The sequence below is a fragment of the Diceros bicornis genome, chromosome 5 (assembly GCF_020826845.1).
Source record: "Diceros bicornis minor isolate mBicDic1 chromosome 5, mDicBic1.mat.cur, whole genome shotgun sequence".
Classification (NCBI taxonomy): domain Eukaryota; kingdom Metazoa; phylum Chordata; class Mammalia; order Perissodactyla; family Rhinocerotidae; genus Diceros; species Diceros bicornis.
The window spans coordinates 69232562-69252469 of NC_080744.1; the positions used below are offsets into that span (position 1 = coordinate 69232562).

Below are 19908 nucleotides of genomic sequence, written 5' to 3' on the forward strand. Positions count from 1 at the left end.
AATGGGTGTAAAACTCTGTGGCTGGAGGATGGTGTCTGGAGCAGCAGCTGAAATAAGCCATATCTGTTCCATGACTTTCTGCACTCACTTTTCCTGTAGGTGTTCTAAACCTTCTTATTCAAAGTGTAGTCCAAGAACCAGCAGCATCAGCATCACCTGGGAATTTGTTGGAAATGCAGGATCTCAGGCCCCAAACCCCAGACTTACTGAATCAGAGTCTACAGTTTAATAAGCGCCTCAGGTGATTCCTATTCATGTTGAAGTTTGAGAAGCACCATTCTAAAGAATAAATAAATCTAAGGATTTGCAAAGTTCCTTAGTAACTGAGCCCTCTGGCTTTACCATTTCATAGTCTCAACTAGGACTGTAAGTTTTTTAGAAATGGGTATCATGGTTACTAGTTATTATTATATTTTCTTTCCCCAAGTGTGTGGATTGAGGTTAAAAATGCAGATTCTAGAGTCAGATTGCCTGAGTTCAAATCCTGGCTCTGTCACTTGTACCTAATTTCCTTGTTTGTTGAGGGCAACTACGATGAGCAAAGGCGTACCCCTACCACCCCACTGATCTGTATTGGACATGTGGTTGAGCTACAAATAAGCTTTTGGGGTGTGTATGTGTTTTCATTCTTGTCATCAGTATTACTTTTGGATTCATGGTTTCTTGGTCTTAGCTGGACCATCAATTATTGAAAGGTAGGTGGAGTTTAGAAAACTTTTCAACTTTAGTCAAGGAACATTCTTACCACTGAGTAATAGGAAACTTTTCAGCTTAACTGAAAAAAAGTCTATAAATAAATTGAAAAGCGATGGGAAATCTCATTAAATCATAACTTACTAAGAACATTTTTACTAGCAAGGCTTTGAGACTTTTACCAGTGCTGTGACCTTGTTTTCTACAGGGGGCAGCTGGCATTTTATGCTATGTGGGAGCCTATGTCTTCATCACTTACGATGACTATGACCACTTCTTTGAAGATGTGTACACTCTCATCCCTGCTGTCGTGATCATAGCTGTAGGAGCCCTGCTTTTCATTATTGGGCTAATTGGCTGCTGCGCCACAATCCGGGAAAGCCGCTGCGGACTCGCCACAGTAAGTTAGCACTTCACTGACCACATATGTCGTCATAATATGCGGGAATATTTCATTTGTGTTACTTGCTTGAATTGAGCATGAAACTCCATAGGCTCTTTGGCTCTTACAGTTGGAACAGAATTAGCACTTGTCTTAAACTTCTAGCAGTTATCTCAGATTGTTGTTGTTGTTGTTGTTTTTCTGGTGAGGAAGATTAGCCCTGAGCTAACATCTGTTGCCAATCCTCCTCTTTTTGCTGAGGAAGATTGGCCCTGAGCTAACATCCGTGCCCATCTTCCTCTACTTTATATGTGGGACACCTGCCACAGCGTGGCTTGATAAGCGGTGTATAGGTCCGTGCCCAAGATCCAAACCTGCGAACCCTGGGCCGCCGGAGCAGGAGCGTGTGAACTTAACCACTACGCCACTGGGCTGGCCCCTCAGATAGTTGTTTTTTTTATCAAGAGAGTATTTAGAGCTATTTTTTCATTTGTGTTTAATTTTTGACAATGTTTCCTTACAGTTTGTCATCATCCTACTCTTGGTTTTTGTCACAGAAGTTGTTGTAGTGGTTTTGGGATACGTTTACAGAGCAAAGGTATGTTGTCTCCTGTAATTCATGTGTTTTAAAAGGTGGTTTAAGTTTCTCAAATGAAATAGAACAAATTCATTTTATCAGAGTAAACATTTTATTTTGCCTTACTTAGTTTAGCTACTGCTTTAAAAATCTAAAGTTAATTAGAAATTACGCAGAGAACAGATTGGTGGTTGCCAGAGGTGGGGGGTGGGGACTGGTCAAATGGGTGAAGAGGGTCAGAAGGTACAAACTTTCAGTTATAAATTAAATACGTCCTGGGGATGTAATGTATAGCATGGGGACTATAGTTAATAATACTGTAATGCATATTTGAAAGTTTCTAAGGAAGTAGATCTTAAAAATTCTCATCCCACGCAAAACATTTGTAACTGTGTGTGGTGACAGAAGTTAACTACACTTACTGTGGTGATCACTTTGCAATATATACAAATATCGAATCATCATGTTGTACATCTGAAACTAGTATAATGTTATATGTCAATTATGCCTCAATAAAAAAATGCATTTAGTAAGCTCAAGTCCAGTTTCCTGGCTTAATAAATAGTACATACTAGAGAACTGAGTTTTTTTTGTGTGTGTGTGAGGAAGATCAGCCCTGAGCTAACATCCATGCCAGTCCTCCTCTTTTTGCTGTGGAAGACTGACCCTGAGCTAACATCCATGCCCATCTTCCTCCACTTTATGTGGGACGCCGCCACAGCATAGCCTGACAAGCGGTGTGTTGGTGCGCGCCCGGGATCCGAACCTGGGCTGCCAGCAGCAGAGCACGCGCACTTAACCGCTACGCCACGGGGCCGGCCCATCAAATACTGTGTTTAATGTGGATTCTGATTTCAGGAAATCTGAAAGCTTAATTGATTTTTTATTTCAGTTGTTATGTATTTTTCTACTATAATAATTTTTTTCCTACAATAAATGTATTGTGCCCTCTGTCAGTTGGGGTCTTCTGAGAAGCAGATGCAAAGATGGAATTCAATGTGATGGATTCTATTAGAGGAAAGGCCTGTGAGAGAAAGTAGGGCAGGAGCCAGGACGGGCTGAGACCTGTCAGGCCATGATGCAAGTGTAATCCCAAGTACTTGTGGGTATAATTACATAGCTAATTAAATATTGACTAAATCTATGAACAACGAGACACGAAAAAAGAAAACAAAATTGAATAATTTGAAGAGACTTGGTAAACACAAGTAGACACTAAAATGTATTTTGATCAAATCAGATATGAGTAAGATCGCTATAAATGTTTAGGGGAAATTTATTAATGTTTAGTAGAATTCTACACTTTTATTGTGTTGCAGTGTGTCTGTAGTTTAAAGAAACCAAAATTGGAAGTCATTGTCAGTGCATTAAGGATGTGATTTGTGCAAAACAAATGGTAAAGAGCTCTAATCAGTGGATCCTATGCAAGGAAAAGACTTAATCTTAAGATTGGTGTCAATATACATTTCTATGCTTTAAGCTAAATGAAAACGTTTCCTTTATAAAAGTCTGTGATTTAATGGACTTGCTCAGTTAACCAACCAGCTGCTCCTGACCATGAGAGGCTTCTGCATTTGTTAAATTCAGTACAACTGCACTTACCACTAATTTTTTTTTTTTTGGTGAGGAGATCAGCCCTGTGCTGACATCTGCCAATCCTCCTTTTTTTTTTTGCCGAGGAAGACTGGCCCTGGGCTAACATCCATGCCCATCTTCCTCCACTTTATATGGGACGCCACCGCAGCATGGCTTGCCAAGCAGTGCGTCGGTGTGCGCCCAGGATCCGAACCAGCGAACCCTGGGCCGCCGCAGGGGAGCGCGTGCACTTAACCGCTTGTGCCACCAGGCCGGCCCCACACTTACCACTAGTTTTTTACATGTGGGATAATAATGAAAAAAAAGATGTTCCTGGGATGGAGAGTATGTGAAAGTCAGTTTAGAGTCATGGTTAGGTCCTTTCATTCCATAAATATTTGTTAGGAATAGTTTTAGAACCTTGTCAAAATCATAGATGGCCTACTTTGGTTTCATATCTATCTTTGACAAAGCTATATATATATGTAAATTAATTAATTATATGGCATAAATGTCTGGACCCCAAAGGGTAGAGATCAGCCGAAAGGTTTTTCTACTGTCCCATATCTTCTCTACCTAAGACATGCTAGGGAATATTCTGGTATCACCTACCTTACATTTCAGCTCTCTGCTGAAGGAAGGATTCATTTTAAAATCTGATTCATCCAGGGCCACCTCCAACCCCGGGCTATTTCATGAGGTTAATTTGTTCATGCAGATTGCCGGCAAGGCCTTACCTGAAACACCCTAGTGACTGTTCCACATGGGGGAGATGTTACAGCCCTTTGTAAAAATCCCTTCTGGAGCTTAAATTAGAGGCTGTCGTACTATCCCATCATAATTCTCTTTCCTCATTTGAGAAAATAGAAACTTAAAGTCAGTAAGCATGCATAATTTCTGGACAAATGGATTTCTCACAGAAATTTGGCAAATGTGCTGTTTTTTCCTTGTTGCACTCTGTTACAATGTATCTTCTAAAGATCTGGCCCTCCCACTCTGAATTCCTTGAGAGCAAGGCTGTCATTTTTGAATGTCCCCCAATAGGAAGGTGCATGGCATAATAAATGTTATAAATTGGTGAATCGATTGAAAGAAAAAAAAAAAGAAATTACATATTAAGACTTCTAGTCTCATTTAATATTGTGTTAGTTCTACTACTGTTCTAGTTTGGAAGTATTTTTGTTGTTAGTGCTGTTGAGTCGATTCTGACTCCTAACGACCTGTGTACAGCAGAGTAGAACTCTGCTGGTCTTTTTGCGCCATCCTCGCATCTTCCGGCACTATTTCAGACAATGCTTCACCACTATTCATAGGGTTTTCATGGCCAGTTTTTTTTGGAAGTGAGTGGCCAGGTCCTTCTTCCTCGTATGTCTAGTCTGGAAGCTTGGCTGAAACCTGTCTACCGTGGTGACCCTGCTGGTATTAGAAATACCAGTGGCATAGCTTTCAGCATCACAACAACGCACAGCTGCTAAAATGTGACAGCTGACAGGCAGGTGGTATGGTTCCCTGGCCGGGGAAACAAATCCAGGCTGCAGTGGTGAGAGCTCCAAATCTTAATTACTAGACCACCAGGGCTGGCTAGTAGGTATTTAATTTTCTTTAAATTACTTCAGAATGAGCTGCAAGTGAATAGTTGGTCAGCTGAGAAGTTTGTTCAAATTTCCTCTGCCCATAGATTCCCTATATGGGAGAGGGAAATAGAAGTTTTCTTATTTCTGTTTTAGAAGAACTAAATTGAGGATTTCATGGACACAGAAAAAGATGTTTGTGAGTTGTGATCCTACCTTCTCCACCCGTCCTGAGGAACAAGGGGGCCTGTCAACTTGAACACCAAGACAGCTATTGCCAGCCACTTTTTTCTTGCCCGCGTTTCCTCTTTCTTGGTCATTTCCTCTTCTTTTACCTTTCTATTTTGCCAGCTTGTGCTTTCCACCTACAGTACCATTTAAGGCTAAATAGGCTTCTTTAAATTAACTAATTTGTGTATAACTTTAGATCCATGATAAAGGCCTAATAGAATTATTGTCATTGTAACTTACGGTTTTAAGTCAAATGTATGATATACCAATCTAATATTCAAACCATGGATACATAAGGTACCAGGCAACTATACCAAAAAAAGAATGCAATGGATTTTACCCCTATCTGTGATCTGGTTATCAATTTTATAGTCTCATCACGTCACTGATACAATTACTAAAGAAGTCTGATCTTCTTAGAAGGGTAAGGAGAATCTGATACAGCACACTTTATTTTTTATTTTATTTTATTTATTTTTTTGTGAGGAAGGTCAGCCTTGAGCTAACATCCATGCTAATCCTCCTCTTTTTGCTGAGGAAGACCAGCTCTGAGCTAACATCTATTGCCAATCCTCCTCCTTTTTTTTCCCCAAAGCCCCAGTAGATAGTTGTATGTCATAGTTGCACATCCTTCTAGTTGCTGTATGTGGGACGCGGCCTCAGCATGGCCGGAGAGGCGGTGCGTCGGTGCGCGCCCAGGATCCGAACCTGGGCCGCCAGTAGCACAGCATGTGCACTTAACCACTAAGCCACGGGGCCGGCCCACAGCACACTTTATTAAAGGACACTTTCTTGCCACTTTAGTAATTGACAGCAATGTATTATGAAGAGTTTATTTCCCATCTCCTCATTCACATACGTTGAACCTTCAGCTTTTTCATAAATTGCCACTTCTAAGGACTGATTTTTTAACCTGCTGATTACTTTTGTATGTTTGGCCAAGCCTAAACATCGAATAAATAAAGTGGAAATTATGTTGTTATTTGTCCCAAAAGTATCTTTGTGGGGGTTTTTTAAGTTGTCTTATTTTTACCTCCTTTAGGAAAGGAAAATGAGTAAGTTGAACCCACTGAAAACTTATTTGAAAAGGAAGGCGGTCCATTTATAATTTAGGGCATTTATCTCAAGGCTCAACTGCTTTCTCTCTCTTGAGTAGATTTTTAGCCTGCCATCTTGCACACAATCTTCTCTTTGAATGCTTTTAATCTATGTGATATAATATGTCTGAATTTTTACCTGAATCTGCATGGAGGCAGGAAGGGAGAAAATTTTTTTCTTAAAAGAAATTCACAGAGGTATCTGGCGACTTTGCACATGTCATTTAGATATTTTAGCTAGAGCCTTGACTAATGTTACTTTTACCACTATTTTTAAGGGACTAAATTCTTTGTTTTAATTCAGGTGGAAAATGAGGTTGATCGCAGCATTCAGAAAGTGTATAAGACCTACAACGGAACCAACCCTGATGCTGCTAGCCGGGCTATTGATTATGTACAGAGACAGGTGAGCTCTCCTGAGGTGAATTTGTTTTTGAGGGCCAATCACTGTTGGGTCAACATTAAACTTACTCTGCTATTACTATGTAAATTAACCATGTACCTTCACATCCATGGTTAGCTTCATGATGTGTCCATTATTTTTACCTTCACCCTTGAAAAGTATTTTCCACCATCACCTAGTCAAAGCCAGATAAGAAGCATCTGACTTTTTTCCCCAAAAAATAATTAGCCAGAGAGGTGATAATGGAAGAGATGTATGTGTCACAGGAAAGTTGGGAGTCCAGATGGACTTTAGAGAAGGTGGGAGGTCTTCATATACCTTTAGAAAGCAAGATCAGAAAAAGTAACAGACAAAACTGTAAAAAAAAAAAAAAAATTATTGTGAACAATTTGAAACATACATTAAGGTAGAATAGTATAGTTGATCTTTATACCCATAAACCCACCTCAAAAATTGTCAACTTTTTGTCAATCTTGTTTCATGTATTACCCCCACATATCTTTTGCTAGCTTATCTTAAAACAAATCCCAGGCATTTCAGACAAAATATTTTAAACACTTTGTCACTGGAAATAATATTTAATTCAGAACCAGGTATTTAACATGTAAGATATGAAGATTTTTCTTAGCTTGTGGGCAAGCCAACCCTGTGGGCAATGTGCTTTTCATATGGAGATTCTAGAGCCACTAGTCACGTGTGGCTATTTAAATTAAAATTAAAAATTCAATTCCTTAGTTCACACTAGCCACATTTTAAGTGCTCAATAGCCTCATGTGGCTAGTGGCCACCATGTCGGACATGCAGACCTAGAACATTTCTCTCATTCCAGAAAGTTGTATTGGATATCACTGGTCTAGACTAGCTTAAAGCTTGGCAGCACATGGAGCTCTAAAGTTCAACACAGGTATATGTGTTTTGTGAGGAGTAATAATCTTATTCTCTTCTCCGCTAGCTGCACTGTTGTGGAATTCACAACTATTCAGACTGGGAAAATACAGACTGGTTCAAAGAAACCAAAAACCAGAGTGTCCCTCTTAGCTGCTGCAGAGAGACCGTCAGCAGCTGTAATGGCAGTCTGGCCCACCCCTCCGACCTCTATGCTGAGGTAAGTTTGTTTTCTTGGCCAAGACTTGAATCTAGCCTGGTAACCTGTTTTTCTCTGTGAATTATCTCTACCTGGAACTTCTTTTCTACACTTTTTATCTTTAATGCTATTTTATTTTACTGTAAGTTACTTTTAAATGTATTGTTGTCTTTTTCCCTCCTTTAGTTTCTGTCCTTTCCATTTCTGCCAATGAGTAGTAATATGTGACCTTGCAGCTTTCACTTTAAAAAAAAATTCTAATGAGGATGACTGTGTGTTTCAGGGGTGTGAGGCTCTAGTTGTGAAGAAGCTGCAAGAAATCATGATGCATGTTATCTGGGCAGCGCTGGCATTTGCAGCTATTCAGGTAAACACAGCTAGCCAAGAAGTTGGTATCAGAGTGTGCTGATTCTCTGGTGTTAACTCGAAATGGTTTTAATCATAAATGCGGTTAATCTTTGTGTTTATAGATAATTTGGAAATGATTGAAGTACCAGCCACCAGTTTCCAATATCTCCCATTTCCTGCCTCTAGACCTAGAGCCAGAATGGTCCCAAGAAACCAGAGATCTGAATGGAGGGACCATCTGTGAGGGAACTCTTTGCCTTATTTTCTTGACTTGATTTCTGAGTGACCTGAAAATACAAACTGTTGTCATAGTGTATTCTTGGGAGATATTTTAATAGAACCTCACAGAATTTTAGAAAATTGTACTGCTTTATTTCAGTTTGGAAATGGAAGGCTTTATTTCAATCATTTTTGGACAATTTCTCCTTCCAGTTCTTATTTTTCTGTCCTCAAGGATTTTATATGTTCGTATATATAAATTAAGAACTGGTACTACAATACTAGTCTCTTACACTAATAGGAGCAATTTCAGCACTTTACAGAAAAGACCTTCAAGTAAAAACTGAGGTTATAACCTCTTCTGTATCTGTGGACTTAGTTTTTTCAGACTGATAGCCATCGAGGAGTTCATGACGTCGCTTAGCACATCTGGAAGTATACCATGCCATTGTTGGTAGCTGAAGGGACTTGTTTTCCCAACTCCTACCAGTGAAAGCAGTCATTTTCCCCCTTAATAATAGCATGTGCAAAGTAGGTGGTAGTTGTTTAATTACCTCTCACTTTATCTACTCCCACCCCTACCCCCGAAAAAAAACCATACACACGCATCCTTATCCCTCACCCCCACCCAAAAACAGATAAGAAAGACGGCTATATTTGCCCAGTACAGCTACCTATTTCTAGTTTCTCAGGTTTATGTAGTATATCTTAGGGATTCTGTTAGAGGAATGTCTTAGAGGAGTCTTATACTGAGAGTAGCCAACTATTTGAAAATCCTTTGCATCAGATCTAGTTCTCAGAGTGTTCTTTTAGTTCTTAAAATATGCTTCAAGCCCGAGAATCTATTTCAAGAAAGTGTAGGTATCTTTTAATTGTTAGATAAAACCAATATAATTACTAGTTTAAACGTAAGTTGCTTAGATTGTCTGCTCTCTGTATATTTGAACAGAAGCTGGTGTATTTAACGAGAATTGCCTTTTAAAATGGCAAAAGGGTGATTGTTTACTTTGTTGGTATTCAAACAGCCCTGAAATGATTCGTTAGAAAGCCTAGCTCTTTATTTGCTATGGTCTCTGCTCTTCTAAGCATTTACTTTGTGGCTCAGCATAGCAGTAATCTCTTGATCAGCAGGAATGTATTTCATATTTTGATTGTCTGTGCACACACATTCATTTAGCTACAAATAATGAACCAGGAGAGAGGTCTCTTTTCCTGAGTGAAATCCTGATCTGTGCATTCTTAATGATTTTATATGTGATGATAAAGCAGCATGTATTAGTGTGCAGCAAAAAAGCTTTGGAACTGTCTGGGCTTGAGATCCTAAAATATGCCACGTGTATGTAGAAGACTGATGAAAATTGTCACTTTAGCCATGTCCCTCATCTAGTTAAGCTTATTAACCAGCTAGATATTTTCTTCATTAAATATTTTTCAATGGGGACTAATAAATATTCTATCTAGTCTCTTAATTTAAGTATGCCTTCTCATATGCATTTTATACTTAAATCACTCTGACTTAAGTAATAGCTGATAAAGATTTGATGTTTTCAGTTCAGCAAAACTAAGTCAAAGATTCAGAGCTTTCACAGACTCAAAACCTAGTGGTTTTGAAAATTTAAAAACTTTGGTTTTAAAAGAAAAAACATCCATTTGAAATAATAAGAATTTTCCCTAATACATTTTCTTTTTCTTTAAGAGTACCTATAAATGTTCTAAACTTCCGATATTCAAAATCTGTTGTAGATTGGTGCCCTGAGTGTGGAAAACCTGAGCAAAGGCAGAAACAACTCAAAGATCAGTGAGCTCTTGAAGCTTGTACACCCGTCCTGATAAAGTTAGAGCTAGAAGGACGCTTGGGGAGTCTCCAGTCCGTTGCCTTTGTTTTAAAGGCCACGAAAATGAGGAGGAGCAAGGATAATAGGACTAATGACCATCACTGAAGCTTGAACCCCTCCCCATTGTACTCTGTCTACAATTACAAATTGAAGAATTAAGATTCTCTGAAGATTAAATTCCTAAATTCTTTAATGAAACCTGACGGTTAATTGACACTTCAGCTGGATAAAATATACAATGTAATAGCATTGAAATATCATTAGCACTTCCCTTCAGGTTCTCAAGTGGGGAAGCTCTAACAGTTATCACAGGAAATGATAGTTTTAAATAATGTTAAAGACTGAAGGATGATTTTTGGTAGTGTCATGAGTATCCAAACTGTTTTAAGTATTGTCTCCTTTGATTTTGAGTATGTTTTGTGGTACTGTTAAGCTACATTTCATTGAAGTTCTAAGGCATAAAGGTGAATTTAAGAAGAAATTTTCTTATAAGCTTAATTTATCAATAAAAGGCTGTAGTTCCAGTGTTGACCATTTGTGGGCCAAATCTCTCCCACTACCTCTCTTTGTGTGAGCCACACTCATTTGTTGATGTATTGTCTAGGACTGCTTTTGTGTTACAATGGCAGAGTTGAATGGTTTCCACAGAGACCGATTTTGTCTATAGGTTCACAAAGCCTAAAATATTTACTATATTGCCCTTTAAGAAAACATTTGCCGACCCTTCTCTAGTCTAGTTAAATGATCTCGGTTTGAGTAGGATTGAAATGATCAAGAAAGAAAAACATGAAAAATGTTAGTTAATTATTATAACAGGATTTTTGAATATAAGAGAATGAGATTTTTGAAATTTTGCTGCACCTCTTATTTTGTTAGCTTATTAAAATCAGCAAGATATTTCACTTCTTTGAGCGTAGCTAGCCTCTTAAATTAACAAATGATCAATTATGAATTTTATATTTAAAAGGTCTGGTCATAATAACAGACAAAAATCTAGGCACAGGCAATTTGGGAAAAATGGGAATTGTCGGTCTTTGGAGTCTTATGAAGTTGTCATGTCCTCAAGATGAGGTACTCAAGAGCAAACTGTCATAGAGAATTGTTTCCCAAGGCTATGTTGCTTTTTTCTGGTCTGTATGCCAAGTGTGAAGGAGTTGAGACTGCTATTTCCTTCCTCCTTCTTGACTACCAGTTATTCATTAAAATGAGTTAAAAATACATAAGTGAATAACCCTTCAGATTGGGCCCCCAGATAGTTAAAATCGAGTGAGTTGATTCTGATACACTTTAAAAAGAATATTCCAAGTAGTTCTTCCTTAAAAACTTAAACCAAAGCTTGGGAAGCTAGTTCTTGCTTAGAGTGGCTAAGATTTTTTTTTTTAATTTGGGGGAAATTAATCTTAATTAATTCTTTGAAAGTTTTTGTTGTTGTTGTGTTTTTTGTTTGTTTTTGCTGAGGAAGATTCGCCCTGAGCTAACACCTGTGGCCAGTCCTCCTCTATTTTGTCTGTGGGTTACTACCACAGCATGCCTGACAAGTGGTGTAGGTCACGCCCAGGAACCAAACCTGCGAACCCGGGTTGCTGAGGCGGAGCGCACTGAACCCAACCACTAGGCAATTGGCTTGGCCCCTTTTTGAAAATTTTTTAAATTGAAAATACCCATTTGATAAAGTTTTTTTTTTCAAATGACATAAATTTAGTAAAAGGTAATCCTCCCTCTCAGTCTTAACCCCAGTTCTTGAGTTCCCCCTGCAGAGAGAACCACTGTTACCAGTTTTCTGTATGTCCTTCCAGAAGTAGTTTGTGGATAGACAGCATATAATATTCTTTATGCAAATAGAAGCTTATAGGATGTAAGTTTGTACCTTGCTTTTTTAAAAAATTGAGATAATTATATATTTATTCACATGCAGTTTTAAGAAGTAGTACAGACAGAGCCCTTGTATGCTTTGCCCAGTTTTCCTTGGTGGTAACATTTTGCAAAAGCTACAGTATATTATAACCAGCGTATTGGCATTGATACAATCTACCAATTTTATTCAGATTTCTCGTTTCTATGTGTGTATATTTATTTATTTAATTTACTTTATTGCTCATTTTATTTATTTATTTTTTTGTGAGGAAGAGCAGCCCTGAGCTAACATCTGGCAATCCTCCTCTTTTTGCTGAGGAAGACTGGCCCTGAGCTAACATCTGTGCCCATCTTCCTCCACTTTATGTGGGAGGCCGCCACAGCATGGCCTGACAAGTGGTGCCTCGGTGTGTGTGCCCAGGATCCGAACCTGGGCCGCCAGCAGCGGAGTGAGCACACTTAACTGCTACACCACGGGGCTGGCCCTATGTGTGTGTATTTAGTTCTGTACAGTTTTATCACCTGGTAGGTTCCTGTATCCACCACTACAATCAAGATACTGAACAGTTCCAACACCACAAGGATCCCACTGGGTACCCTTTTATAACTAACGGCACCCACCTCCCTCCTGTGCCTCCTCCCTCCATACCCAGACAACCACTAATCTGTCCTCCATTTCTAAAATTCTGTCATTTTGAAATATTATATAAATGGAATTATACCATATGTAACCTTTGGTACCTTGCTTCTTAAAAACAAATTAGTATTTTACTATGGCTGCATAGTATTCCATTTTGGGGGCGTACTTTATAATTGTCTAATCTATATTAATGGGCACTTATGTAAATCTTGCTGTTACAGAAATGCAAGTAGCGAATATCCTCTGTATGCACATGCAAAGTCTATGGCAAAAATTTGTAGGCGTGAAATTGAGAAGTCAGACTATATGAGTGACTTTTTGATAGATATTTTCAAATTTTTCTCAGAAAAGGGTATTTCCAGTGTGCAGTTTCAATAACCTTGTATAACAATATTTCCCTAGAACACCACCTACACAGTATATCATAGAACATTTTAATCCTTGGCAGTCATTTTTTGTGATCACCACTTGCCTCTGTATTTAGTAATAATTTTTTGCAGTTGCTTAGTGTTATATTTGGGGTAAGTGCAGATTAGTTCTTATGATTTGCATATTGCAGTGGAAAATTTCATTGCAAGAAATAACACTGGAGCTAAAATATTTGTGTAATATCTCCAAGTCTGTTGTTGGAAAATTTCAATTATCAATGAAATTTCAGTACAGCAAAGCTTTGGAAATGGGCCTGTGTAATACGTAGTGATGCGGTTTGGACTATTAGAAGTTACTCTGTAGAGCTTAATGTTCTTAAACAGACTCATTCCCAAGCATGAGTAGGGTTTTATCAAGCTTATTTAATTGTTTTTAAATGAATACAAGTTGACTTAATTGAAATAAAAGTCAAGAAGGAAATGATACTTATTTCAGAGCCCATGTGAAGAATGCTGACTCCTTCAGTAGAAGTTAACCAACTGAAAGGAATGTGAGGGAAGTGGGCTGGGAAGAGAGATTTTTTTTCCCCTAGCAAATCAGTAATTTCTGAGCTTAGTATTTTTATTGCTCAATTTAACCTTGCCTGGGAACATAATTGTGTTTGATTTTATAGCTGTTCTAAGAATGTTTTGATGTACAGTAAATGGAAATGTATTACCTTAGGGATTAGATACTAAACATGTCTAGAGTTAGCTTAAGACATTTAGTAAACTTTCAACAATATCCACTTTTAAAATGTCTTTAAGGTGCTTTGCTCTAGTAAGCACTCAGCAAGTATTGATATAATGAAACTTATGGAGTCAAGCAGCAAGTATATATCCTGAATGGGTAGAATATAGGCTAATTGAGGGCAGAAATTGGAGTGTGTGACTTTATACCATGGAGAATTCAGATTGAGGACATCCTTATTGTCTGTATGTGTGTCTCATTAGTAATCTTCCACTTCAAACTTGGAGAGTCTGTTTATGGATCGGGTACATTTTGTTGAAATTAGATTGACCCCATATGTAAGAGGGCCCTGCCTTTTAAAATCAAATAACCTTTGATTAGGTTTCACTGTCACAAGACCTTTCACTCTCAAAGCAAGGTTAAAACAGCAGATTAACTTACTCTTATTTAGCTCGTTGGTTATTCGTTATATTTTGTAAGAAGCCAGGTCAAAAATTCTAGAATTGTTTTCTCATTTATTTATTTATTTGTGAGGAAGATCAGCCCTGAGCTAACATCCATGCCAATCCTCCTCTTTTTGCTGAGGAAGACTGGCCCTGTGCTAACATCTGTGCCCATCTTCCTCTATATGGGATGCCGCCACAGCAGGGCCTGACAAGCAGTGCATCAGTGCGCGCCCGGGATCCAGACCCGGGCCACCAGCAGTGGAGCACGCGCACTTAACCGCTATGCCACGGGGCCAGCCCCTGTTTTCTCTTTTATCCAGCTTAATCCTCTTGCTTATCCAAAATAACATGGCATGGCTTTATTACTATTCCAGTTTGCTATCACAGAAGGATTAGGGCTTATTAGAATAAGATGATGAAGGAAGAATGACCTTTAAAAAGTAATATGTTTGTAATACCACAGAGCCAAACTTGGATTTCAAAAATAGTAAATAAATATGAAAGGAAAACTTTCAAACTACATTTTTTGGCATCAGGATTAGTTTTCTACCATAGAGCTTTCGGACTATTCATGTATGAATTTTGTGGATTGTTATAAAGCCTATCTCCCCCAAATCCAGGTGCCTGAAAAGACCATTAAATTTCCTCAACACACAAGATCTTGATCATTCCACTCCCTAGACCTTGCTGTCCAGTATGGTACCCACTAGTCACATATGTCTACGGTTAAATTAATTTAAATAAAATTTTAAAAATGCCACTCCTTAGTTGTGCTAGCTCTATTTCAGATGCTCAATAGCCACATGTGACTAGTGGCTACCATATTTGACAGCTCAGATGTAGAATGTTTCCATCATTGCGGAAAGTTCTTTTGTAGAGCGCTGCTCTAGATTGGCAGTGGGGATGGCAGTACGAGAGCTTTAATTCTCTGCTGGCTTCACAAATTGTTCTTAGGTATGAGACAGGGAATCTAAAACTTGGCATTTAGACAGTTCTAAAAAGACAATATATTCATTAGAAATTGCTTCTGTCATTATTGCTTTTTTGGTGATTTGAGGTCATTGTACTTTGAAACAGCTTCATTGCCAACAAACAAATACACACTGCTATAAGAGGGTTTTCAGCCTTTTTTTCACATTGTCGTTTTCTTCCCACAGCTACTGGGCATGCTGTGTGCATGCATCGTATTGTGCAGAAGGAGTAGAGATCCTGCTTATGAGCTCCTCATCACCGGCGGAACCTATGCATAGTAGAAAACTCAAGCCTGAGCTTTTTAGTCTTGTTCTGAGTTGGAAGGTGAATTGAGCAGGTCTACTGCTGTTGGCCTCCTGAGTTCATTTAGTTAAAGCACACGTACACACGTGTTGGACAGAGCGGCTTGGCTCTTCTTGTGCCCACCTACTTACCTACCCACCTATGATTTTCTTTTCTCCTGTTCTAGTTGACTCTCCATGTCCCTAAGTTTTTAAGTACGGCGGTAAATGTTCTAATTTCAGAACCATTTGTGAGTTGCATAGTGTGGTAGAATTAAAGGACGGCGTGGGCCTGCTTCTGTTACCTCCAAGTAGTGATGGGACTGCTGCTGAAGTATCACCCGGTCCTTTCAGTCTTCACAATGGAGAACTCTTGGCCAAAGGTTTTTGGGGGAAGAGGGAGGAAGCCAGCTGTCTGGTTAAAGTTAATGCCAGATGGTGCCCCTCATCAGTGTCCTTTTAAAAAATATATACTGTAGTCCAATAAGATAGCAACTGTACAAAATGGCTAAAATAGATTTTAGAATCATACAGTGTGTATCTTGGTTCATCTTCAAAATCAGACTGGTCTTTGAAACTAGTGATTTTTAATCAAAGCTGGCTTTATAGGAGGAGTATAATGTATGCACTACTGTTTTAAAACAATTAGTGTGAGTGTGTGTGTGTGTTTTTGTATGACTGAGCCCATTCATCATAAGTCTAATTTCATTAGAAATAATGTACCCATGTAGACTAGCAAAATAGTATGTAGATGTGATCTCAGTTGTAAATAGAAAAATCTAATTCAATAAACTCTGTATCACCCCTCAATATGTAGTTTTTAATTATTTGGGGATACTTCAGTTCTAGAGCAACAGTGTACTGTTGTAAATGTTGGTACGGTCTGCAGCTCATCTTGATTTGCATGTGATTTAAATTATATCTGTCGCCAAATTCTAAACACCTCAGTATTCAAAAAACCACAGAGGCTTTTTAGTCTAGTATATCCTACAAATATGGAGCACCTAACTGTGTGCATGACACTTAGGATACAGTGACGATACTGTCCTTGTCTTCAAGGAATGTGGAGTCCTAGTATCAGAGACATACACAGAAGCAGATAATTTCCATACAGTGCAGTGATTGTAGTGACAAAATAATTGAAGCCCAAAGGAGGTGCCAGGAGAGGTCGGGGGAAATTCCTGGGGAGAGGCCGAAGCCCGGAGACTGGATAGGCTTTGTGGGAAAGGGTACACAGTGTGAAATGGGATGGCGTGTGCAGGTAGCTGCTTATGCCTGGAGCTTAAAATACAAGGCTGGGAAAAGAAGGGGCAAAGTCCAGGTCATCTAGGGTCTTACACAACATCCTGTGGAGGTCAGACTTTACTTGAAAGTGGAGGCAGCTATGTATGTACATGGTAGTGATGCAAGGGGGCCTGTTGTAGACATCCCTGTGGCTGAGGCAGGGAGGATGGATTGGAGGGGATGTGACTAGGCTTCAGTGAGGTGGGTGTGGTAGTTCAGGAGAGAGCTGAAAAGCGTGGACTGGGGCACTGTTGGTGACAGTGGTGAGCGGGTAGCCTCTGGGAGTTTAGGAGAGAGGGGAATGGTGGAACTTGATCATCCATTGGATGTGGGGCAGAGAGAAGGGAGAGGAAGGAAGGAGTCTAGGATGAGTCCCAGGTTTCTGGCTCAAGTCAACCAAGGAAACAGAATTAGTCGCAGAGATAGGGAGCAAGTAAGGACCACCTCTGGGGGCATGAGTTCACATTCAGTTTTGGACCTGTCGATTTTGAGATGCCTGAATATCATGCAAATCTGTCCTGCCTGAAAATGGAGAAGAGAGAGGACTAAAAACAACTCCTGTTCACAAAGTGGAAGTTAACCAACACATTCATGATTTCAGAGAACTACAGGAGATTCGATATGTTCTACTGACCCATCCCACCTCTTGTCCCCACCTTTTGCATGGTAGGAAAGAATGTTTTGCTTGTTCTCATGACCTTTCACCACCACCTTCTCCCCCAGCCCTGTCTCTCTCCTCCTCCCTTCCTGTTTTCCATATGTACCATTCTATGGCTCCCCTGTCACAGGTTGGAGCTGAGTTGAGCAGTATCTGGACTGTAATGTTGGTTGCCCTCAGTGATTTCTGCACGACAGAACTGAGCCTCTAGAGTAGGAAATTGCTTTGCGAAAATGTGCCAATTGCTAGCCCACTCCTTGAACTTGCCCAAGGTGCTAATTCCACATGCCCCTCCTTCACTCATTTCTCTCTGCTTGCCTGGCGAAAGAACAGCTTCTCCTTTGTGCTCTGAAAGCTGACCCATGTCAACCATGTTAGCAGTGAAGCCAAAGACAGAGGGATGTTAGGTAGCTCTGGGGCCATTTAAACCATTCAAGTTCCCTCCAGCTTCAAATTGTGCTTAATTAATTCCTGGCATAGTCCTGGAAATACCTTTTTCCTTTGCCTGGGAACCACTGGATGGGGAATCTGTCCGTGTTGGGCAGGTGATAACAAATTCAACTTCTACTTGCTTAACGTCTCCAGCGTCTCTGCCATACCACATGGATTTGAGACTAGGAGTGTGCGTTACCCTGAGACCCTGCTGCCGGTGCTTATTCTTCAGAGGACAAAAGAGCCACTTTTTATGTCTGAATTTAATGAACGAGCTCTCCTCCTGTGCCCGTTTCCCACCCTCATCTGCGCACTGGAATCATCTGGAGAACGTGGAGCACTACAGATGCCTGGGTCCCAGAGCTTCTGAGATGGCCCGAGTGCAGTGAAGGCTGAGAACCACTGCTATATCCTATTGCCTTCTTTAAAAAAAGTTAATTTTATTAACTTGGAAATAATTTCAAACTTACAGAAAAGTTGCAAGAATAAGAATTGTACCTATAAGGCCCAAATATCCTTCCCCAAATTCACCTAGTCACATTTTGCCCCCTTTGATTTGTCGTTGGTGTTCATGCATGTGCCGTCTCTCTGCACATACATCATGGCCCTTTAGCCCCAGTACTTCAGTGGGTATTTCCTAGAATAAAGATGGTCTCTGACAACCGCAGTCAGTTATCCAATTCAGTACATTGAATACAGTACTACAATCTACTGTTCTATTCCAGTTGACCTCATGATGTCCTTTACACCAGTTTTTCTCCTCCAGTTCTGGATCCAGGCTAGGGTCAGGAATTACAGTTAGTTGTCTCTTTGGTCTCCTTAAATCTGGAGCATTTCCTTAGTTTTGTCACCTATGGCATTGACGTTTTAGAAGAATACGGTTCCATTTAAATGATGCTGTCCATTTTGGGTTTATCTGATGTTTCCTCTTGATTAGATTAGGTTTTACGGTCCGGGCGGCTGGAGCACTGCCTGTGTCTTGTGTCCTCGTGCATCACATCGGGAAGCACACAATGTCATCTGCCCCTCAGTGATGACGTTAATTTTGATCACCTGGAGTATCATTCAGGGTCTAGTGAGGGGAAAATGTAAACAGGAAAATTTTAACATAGATAATTGTTAACAGTGTAAAAGATTGGTTAACTGCTAAAACAGGTTAAAAAAAAAACAACTCTAGGGCCGGCCCTGTGGCTTAGTGATTAAGTGCGCACGCTCCGCTACTGGGCGCCCGGGTTCGGATCCCGGGCGCGCACTGACGCACCGCTTCTCCGGCCATGCTGAGGCCGCATCCCACATACAGCAACTAGAAGGGTGTGCAACTATGACATACAGCTATCTACTGGGGCTTTGGGGAAAAAAAAAAAAGGAGGAAGATTGGCAATAGATGTTAGCTCAGAGCCGGTCTTCCTCAGCAAAAAGAGGAGGATTAGCATGGATGTTAGCTCAGGGCTGATCTTCCTCACAAAAAAAAAAAAAAAAAAACTAGAGCAGCTTGATCGAAAACAGCTACCATCCTGAAGGTCAAGGGAAGAGAGGACAAGGAAGGAACTTAGAAACTCAGAGCAGGGCCCTGCAAGGCTTCGAGTCAGACCTCTGACAGGAACACGCTGCCTGCCCTGTGCTGCAGAATGAAGTCATGGAGGTGCCCGCCGCGGAGCAGGGAGAGCAGGGGGCCGCCGCCGCCATGGAGAGTGCTGCTGGGACTGAAGCCAGACCGAAACAGAAATGGGCTCCTCCAGTCTTGCCATCCCCTTCAGAGGCCCCTGTTGGCCAGCCAGCAAAAGAGGAATGTTTGCCGAGTCCCAGCTTCAGTATGGCAAGCAAGGGAAAGGGAGGGCGAGTTTAGAGCTAAGAAGCAATGGATTAATACCGGGCACGCCTGGTCACGTTGTTTTCCACTTTTTCCATGATATAATTACTGTTTTTTCCTTCTAACTCAAGCAATCCCTGGAGACATTATATAAGACCATATAAATATCCTGCTCCTCACCAGACTTCTCCCTATGTTTAGCAGATATTGTTGATTCTGACCTGATTGAATCTTTCCTATGATGGTTGTTGTTTTAGATCCCATCTTTACTATGATGATTGTAAAACACTGTTTTTCCAATCCAGCTCTCTTTCCTCGTTTACCAGTCTGTCCTACCTCCCTTCTCCCCCAGTTATTTTTATATTTCTATTTATATTCATTATGGATTGATAGATTCCCGTTTTTTCCAGTGGTCTAT

The 19908-nt window shown here is 40.1% G+C and overlaps 1 protein-coding gene across 1 annotated transcript in view; it reads left to right on the top strand.

Moving 5' to 3' along the window:
- Positions 1 to 16114, top strand: part of TSPAN3 (tetraspanin 3) — a 28804-nt gene extending 12690 nt beyond the window's left edge. Inside the window, exons 2-7 of the mRNA XM_058542140.1 lie at positions 902 to 1093; positions 1599 to 1673; positions 6431 to 6532; positions 7482 to 7634; positions 7897 to 7980; positions 15211 to 16114. Of these exons, the coding sequence (XP_058398123.1) occupies positions 902 to 1093; positions 1599 to 1673; positions 6431 to 6532; positions 7482 to 7634; positions 7897 to 7980; positions 15211 to 15303 (699 nt within the window). The 3' untranslated portion in view covers positions 15304 to 16114. The remainder of the gene's footprint in view (positions 1 to 901; positions 1094 to 1598; positions 1674 to 6430; positions 6533 to 7481; positions 7635 to 7896; positions 7981 to 15210) is intronic.
- The last annotated feature ends 3794 nt before the right edge of the window (positions 16115 to 19908 follow it).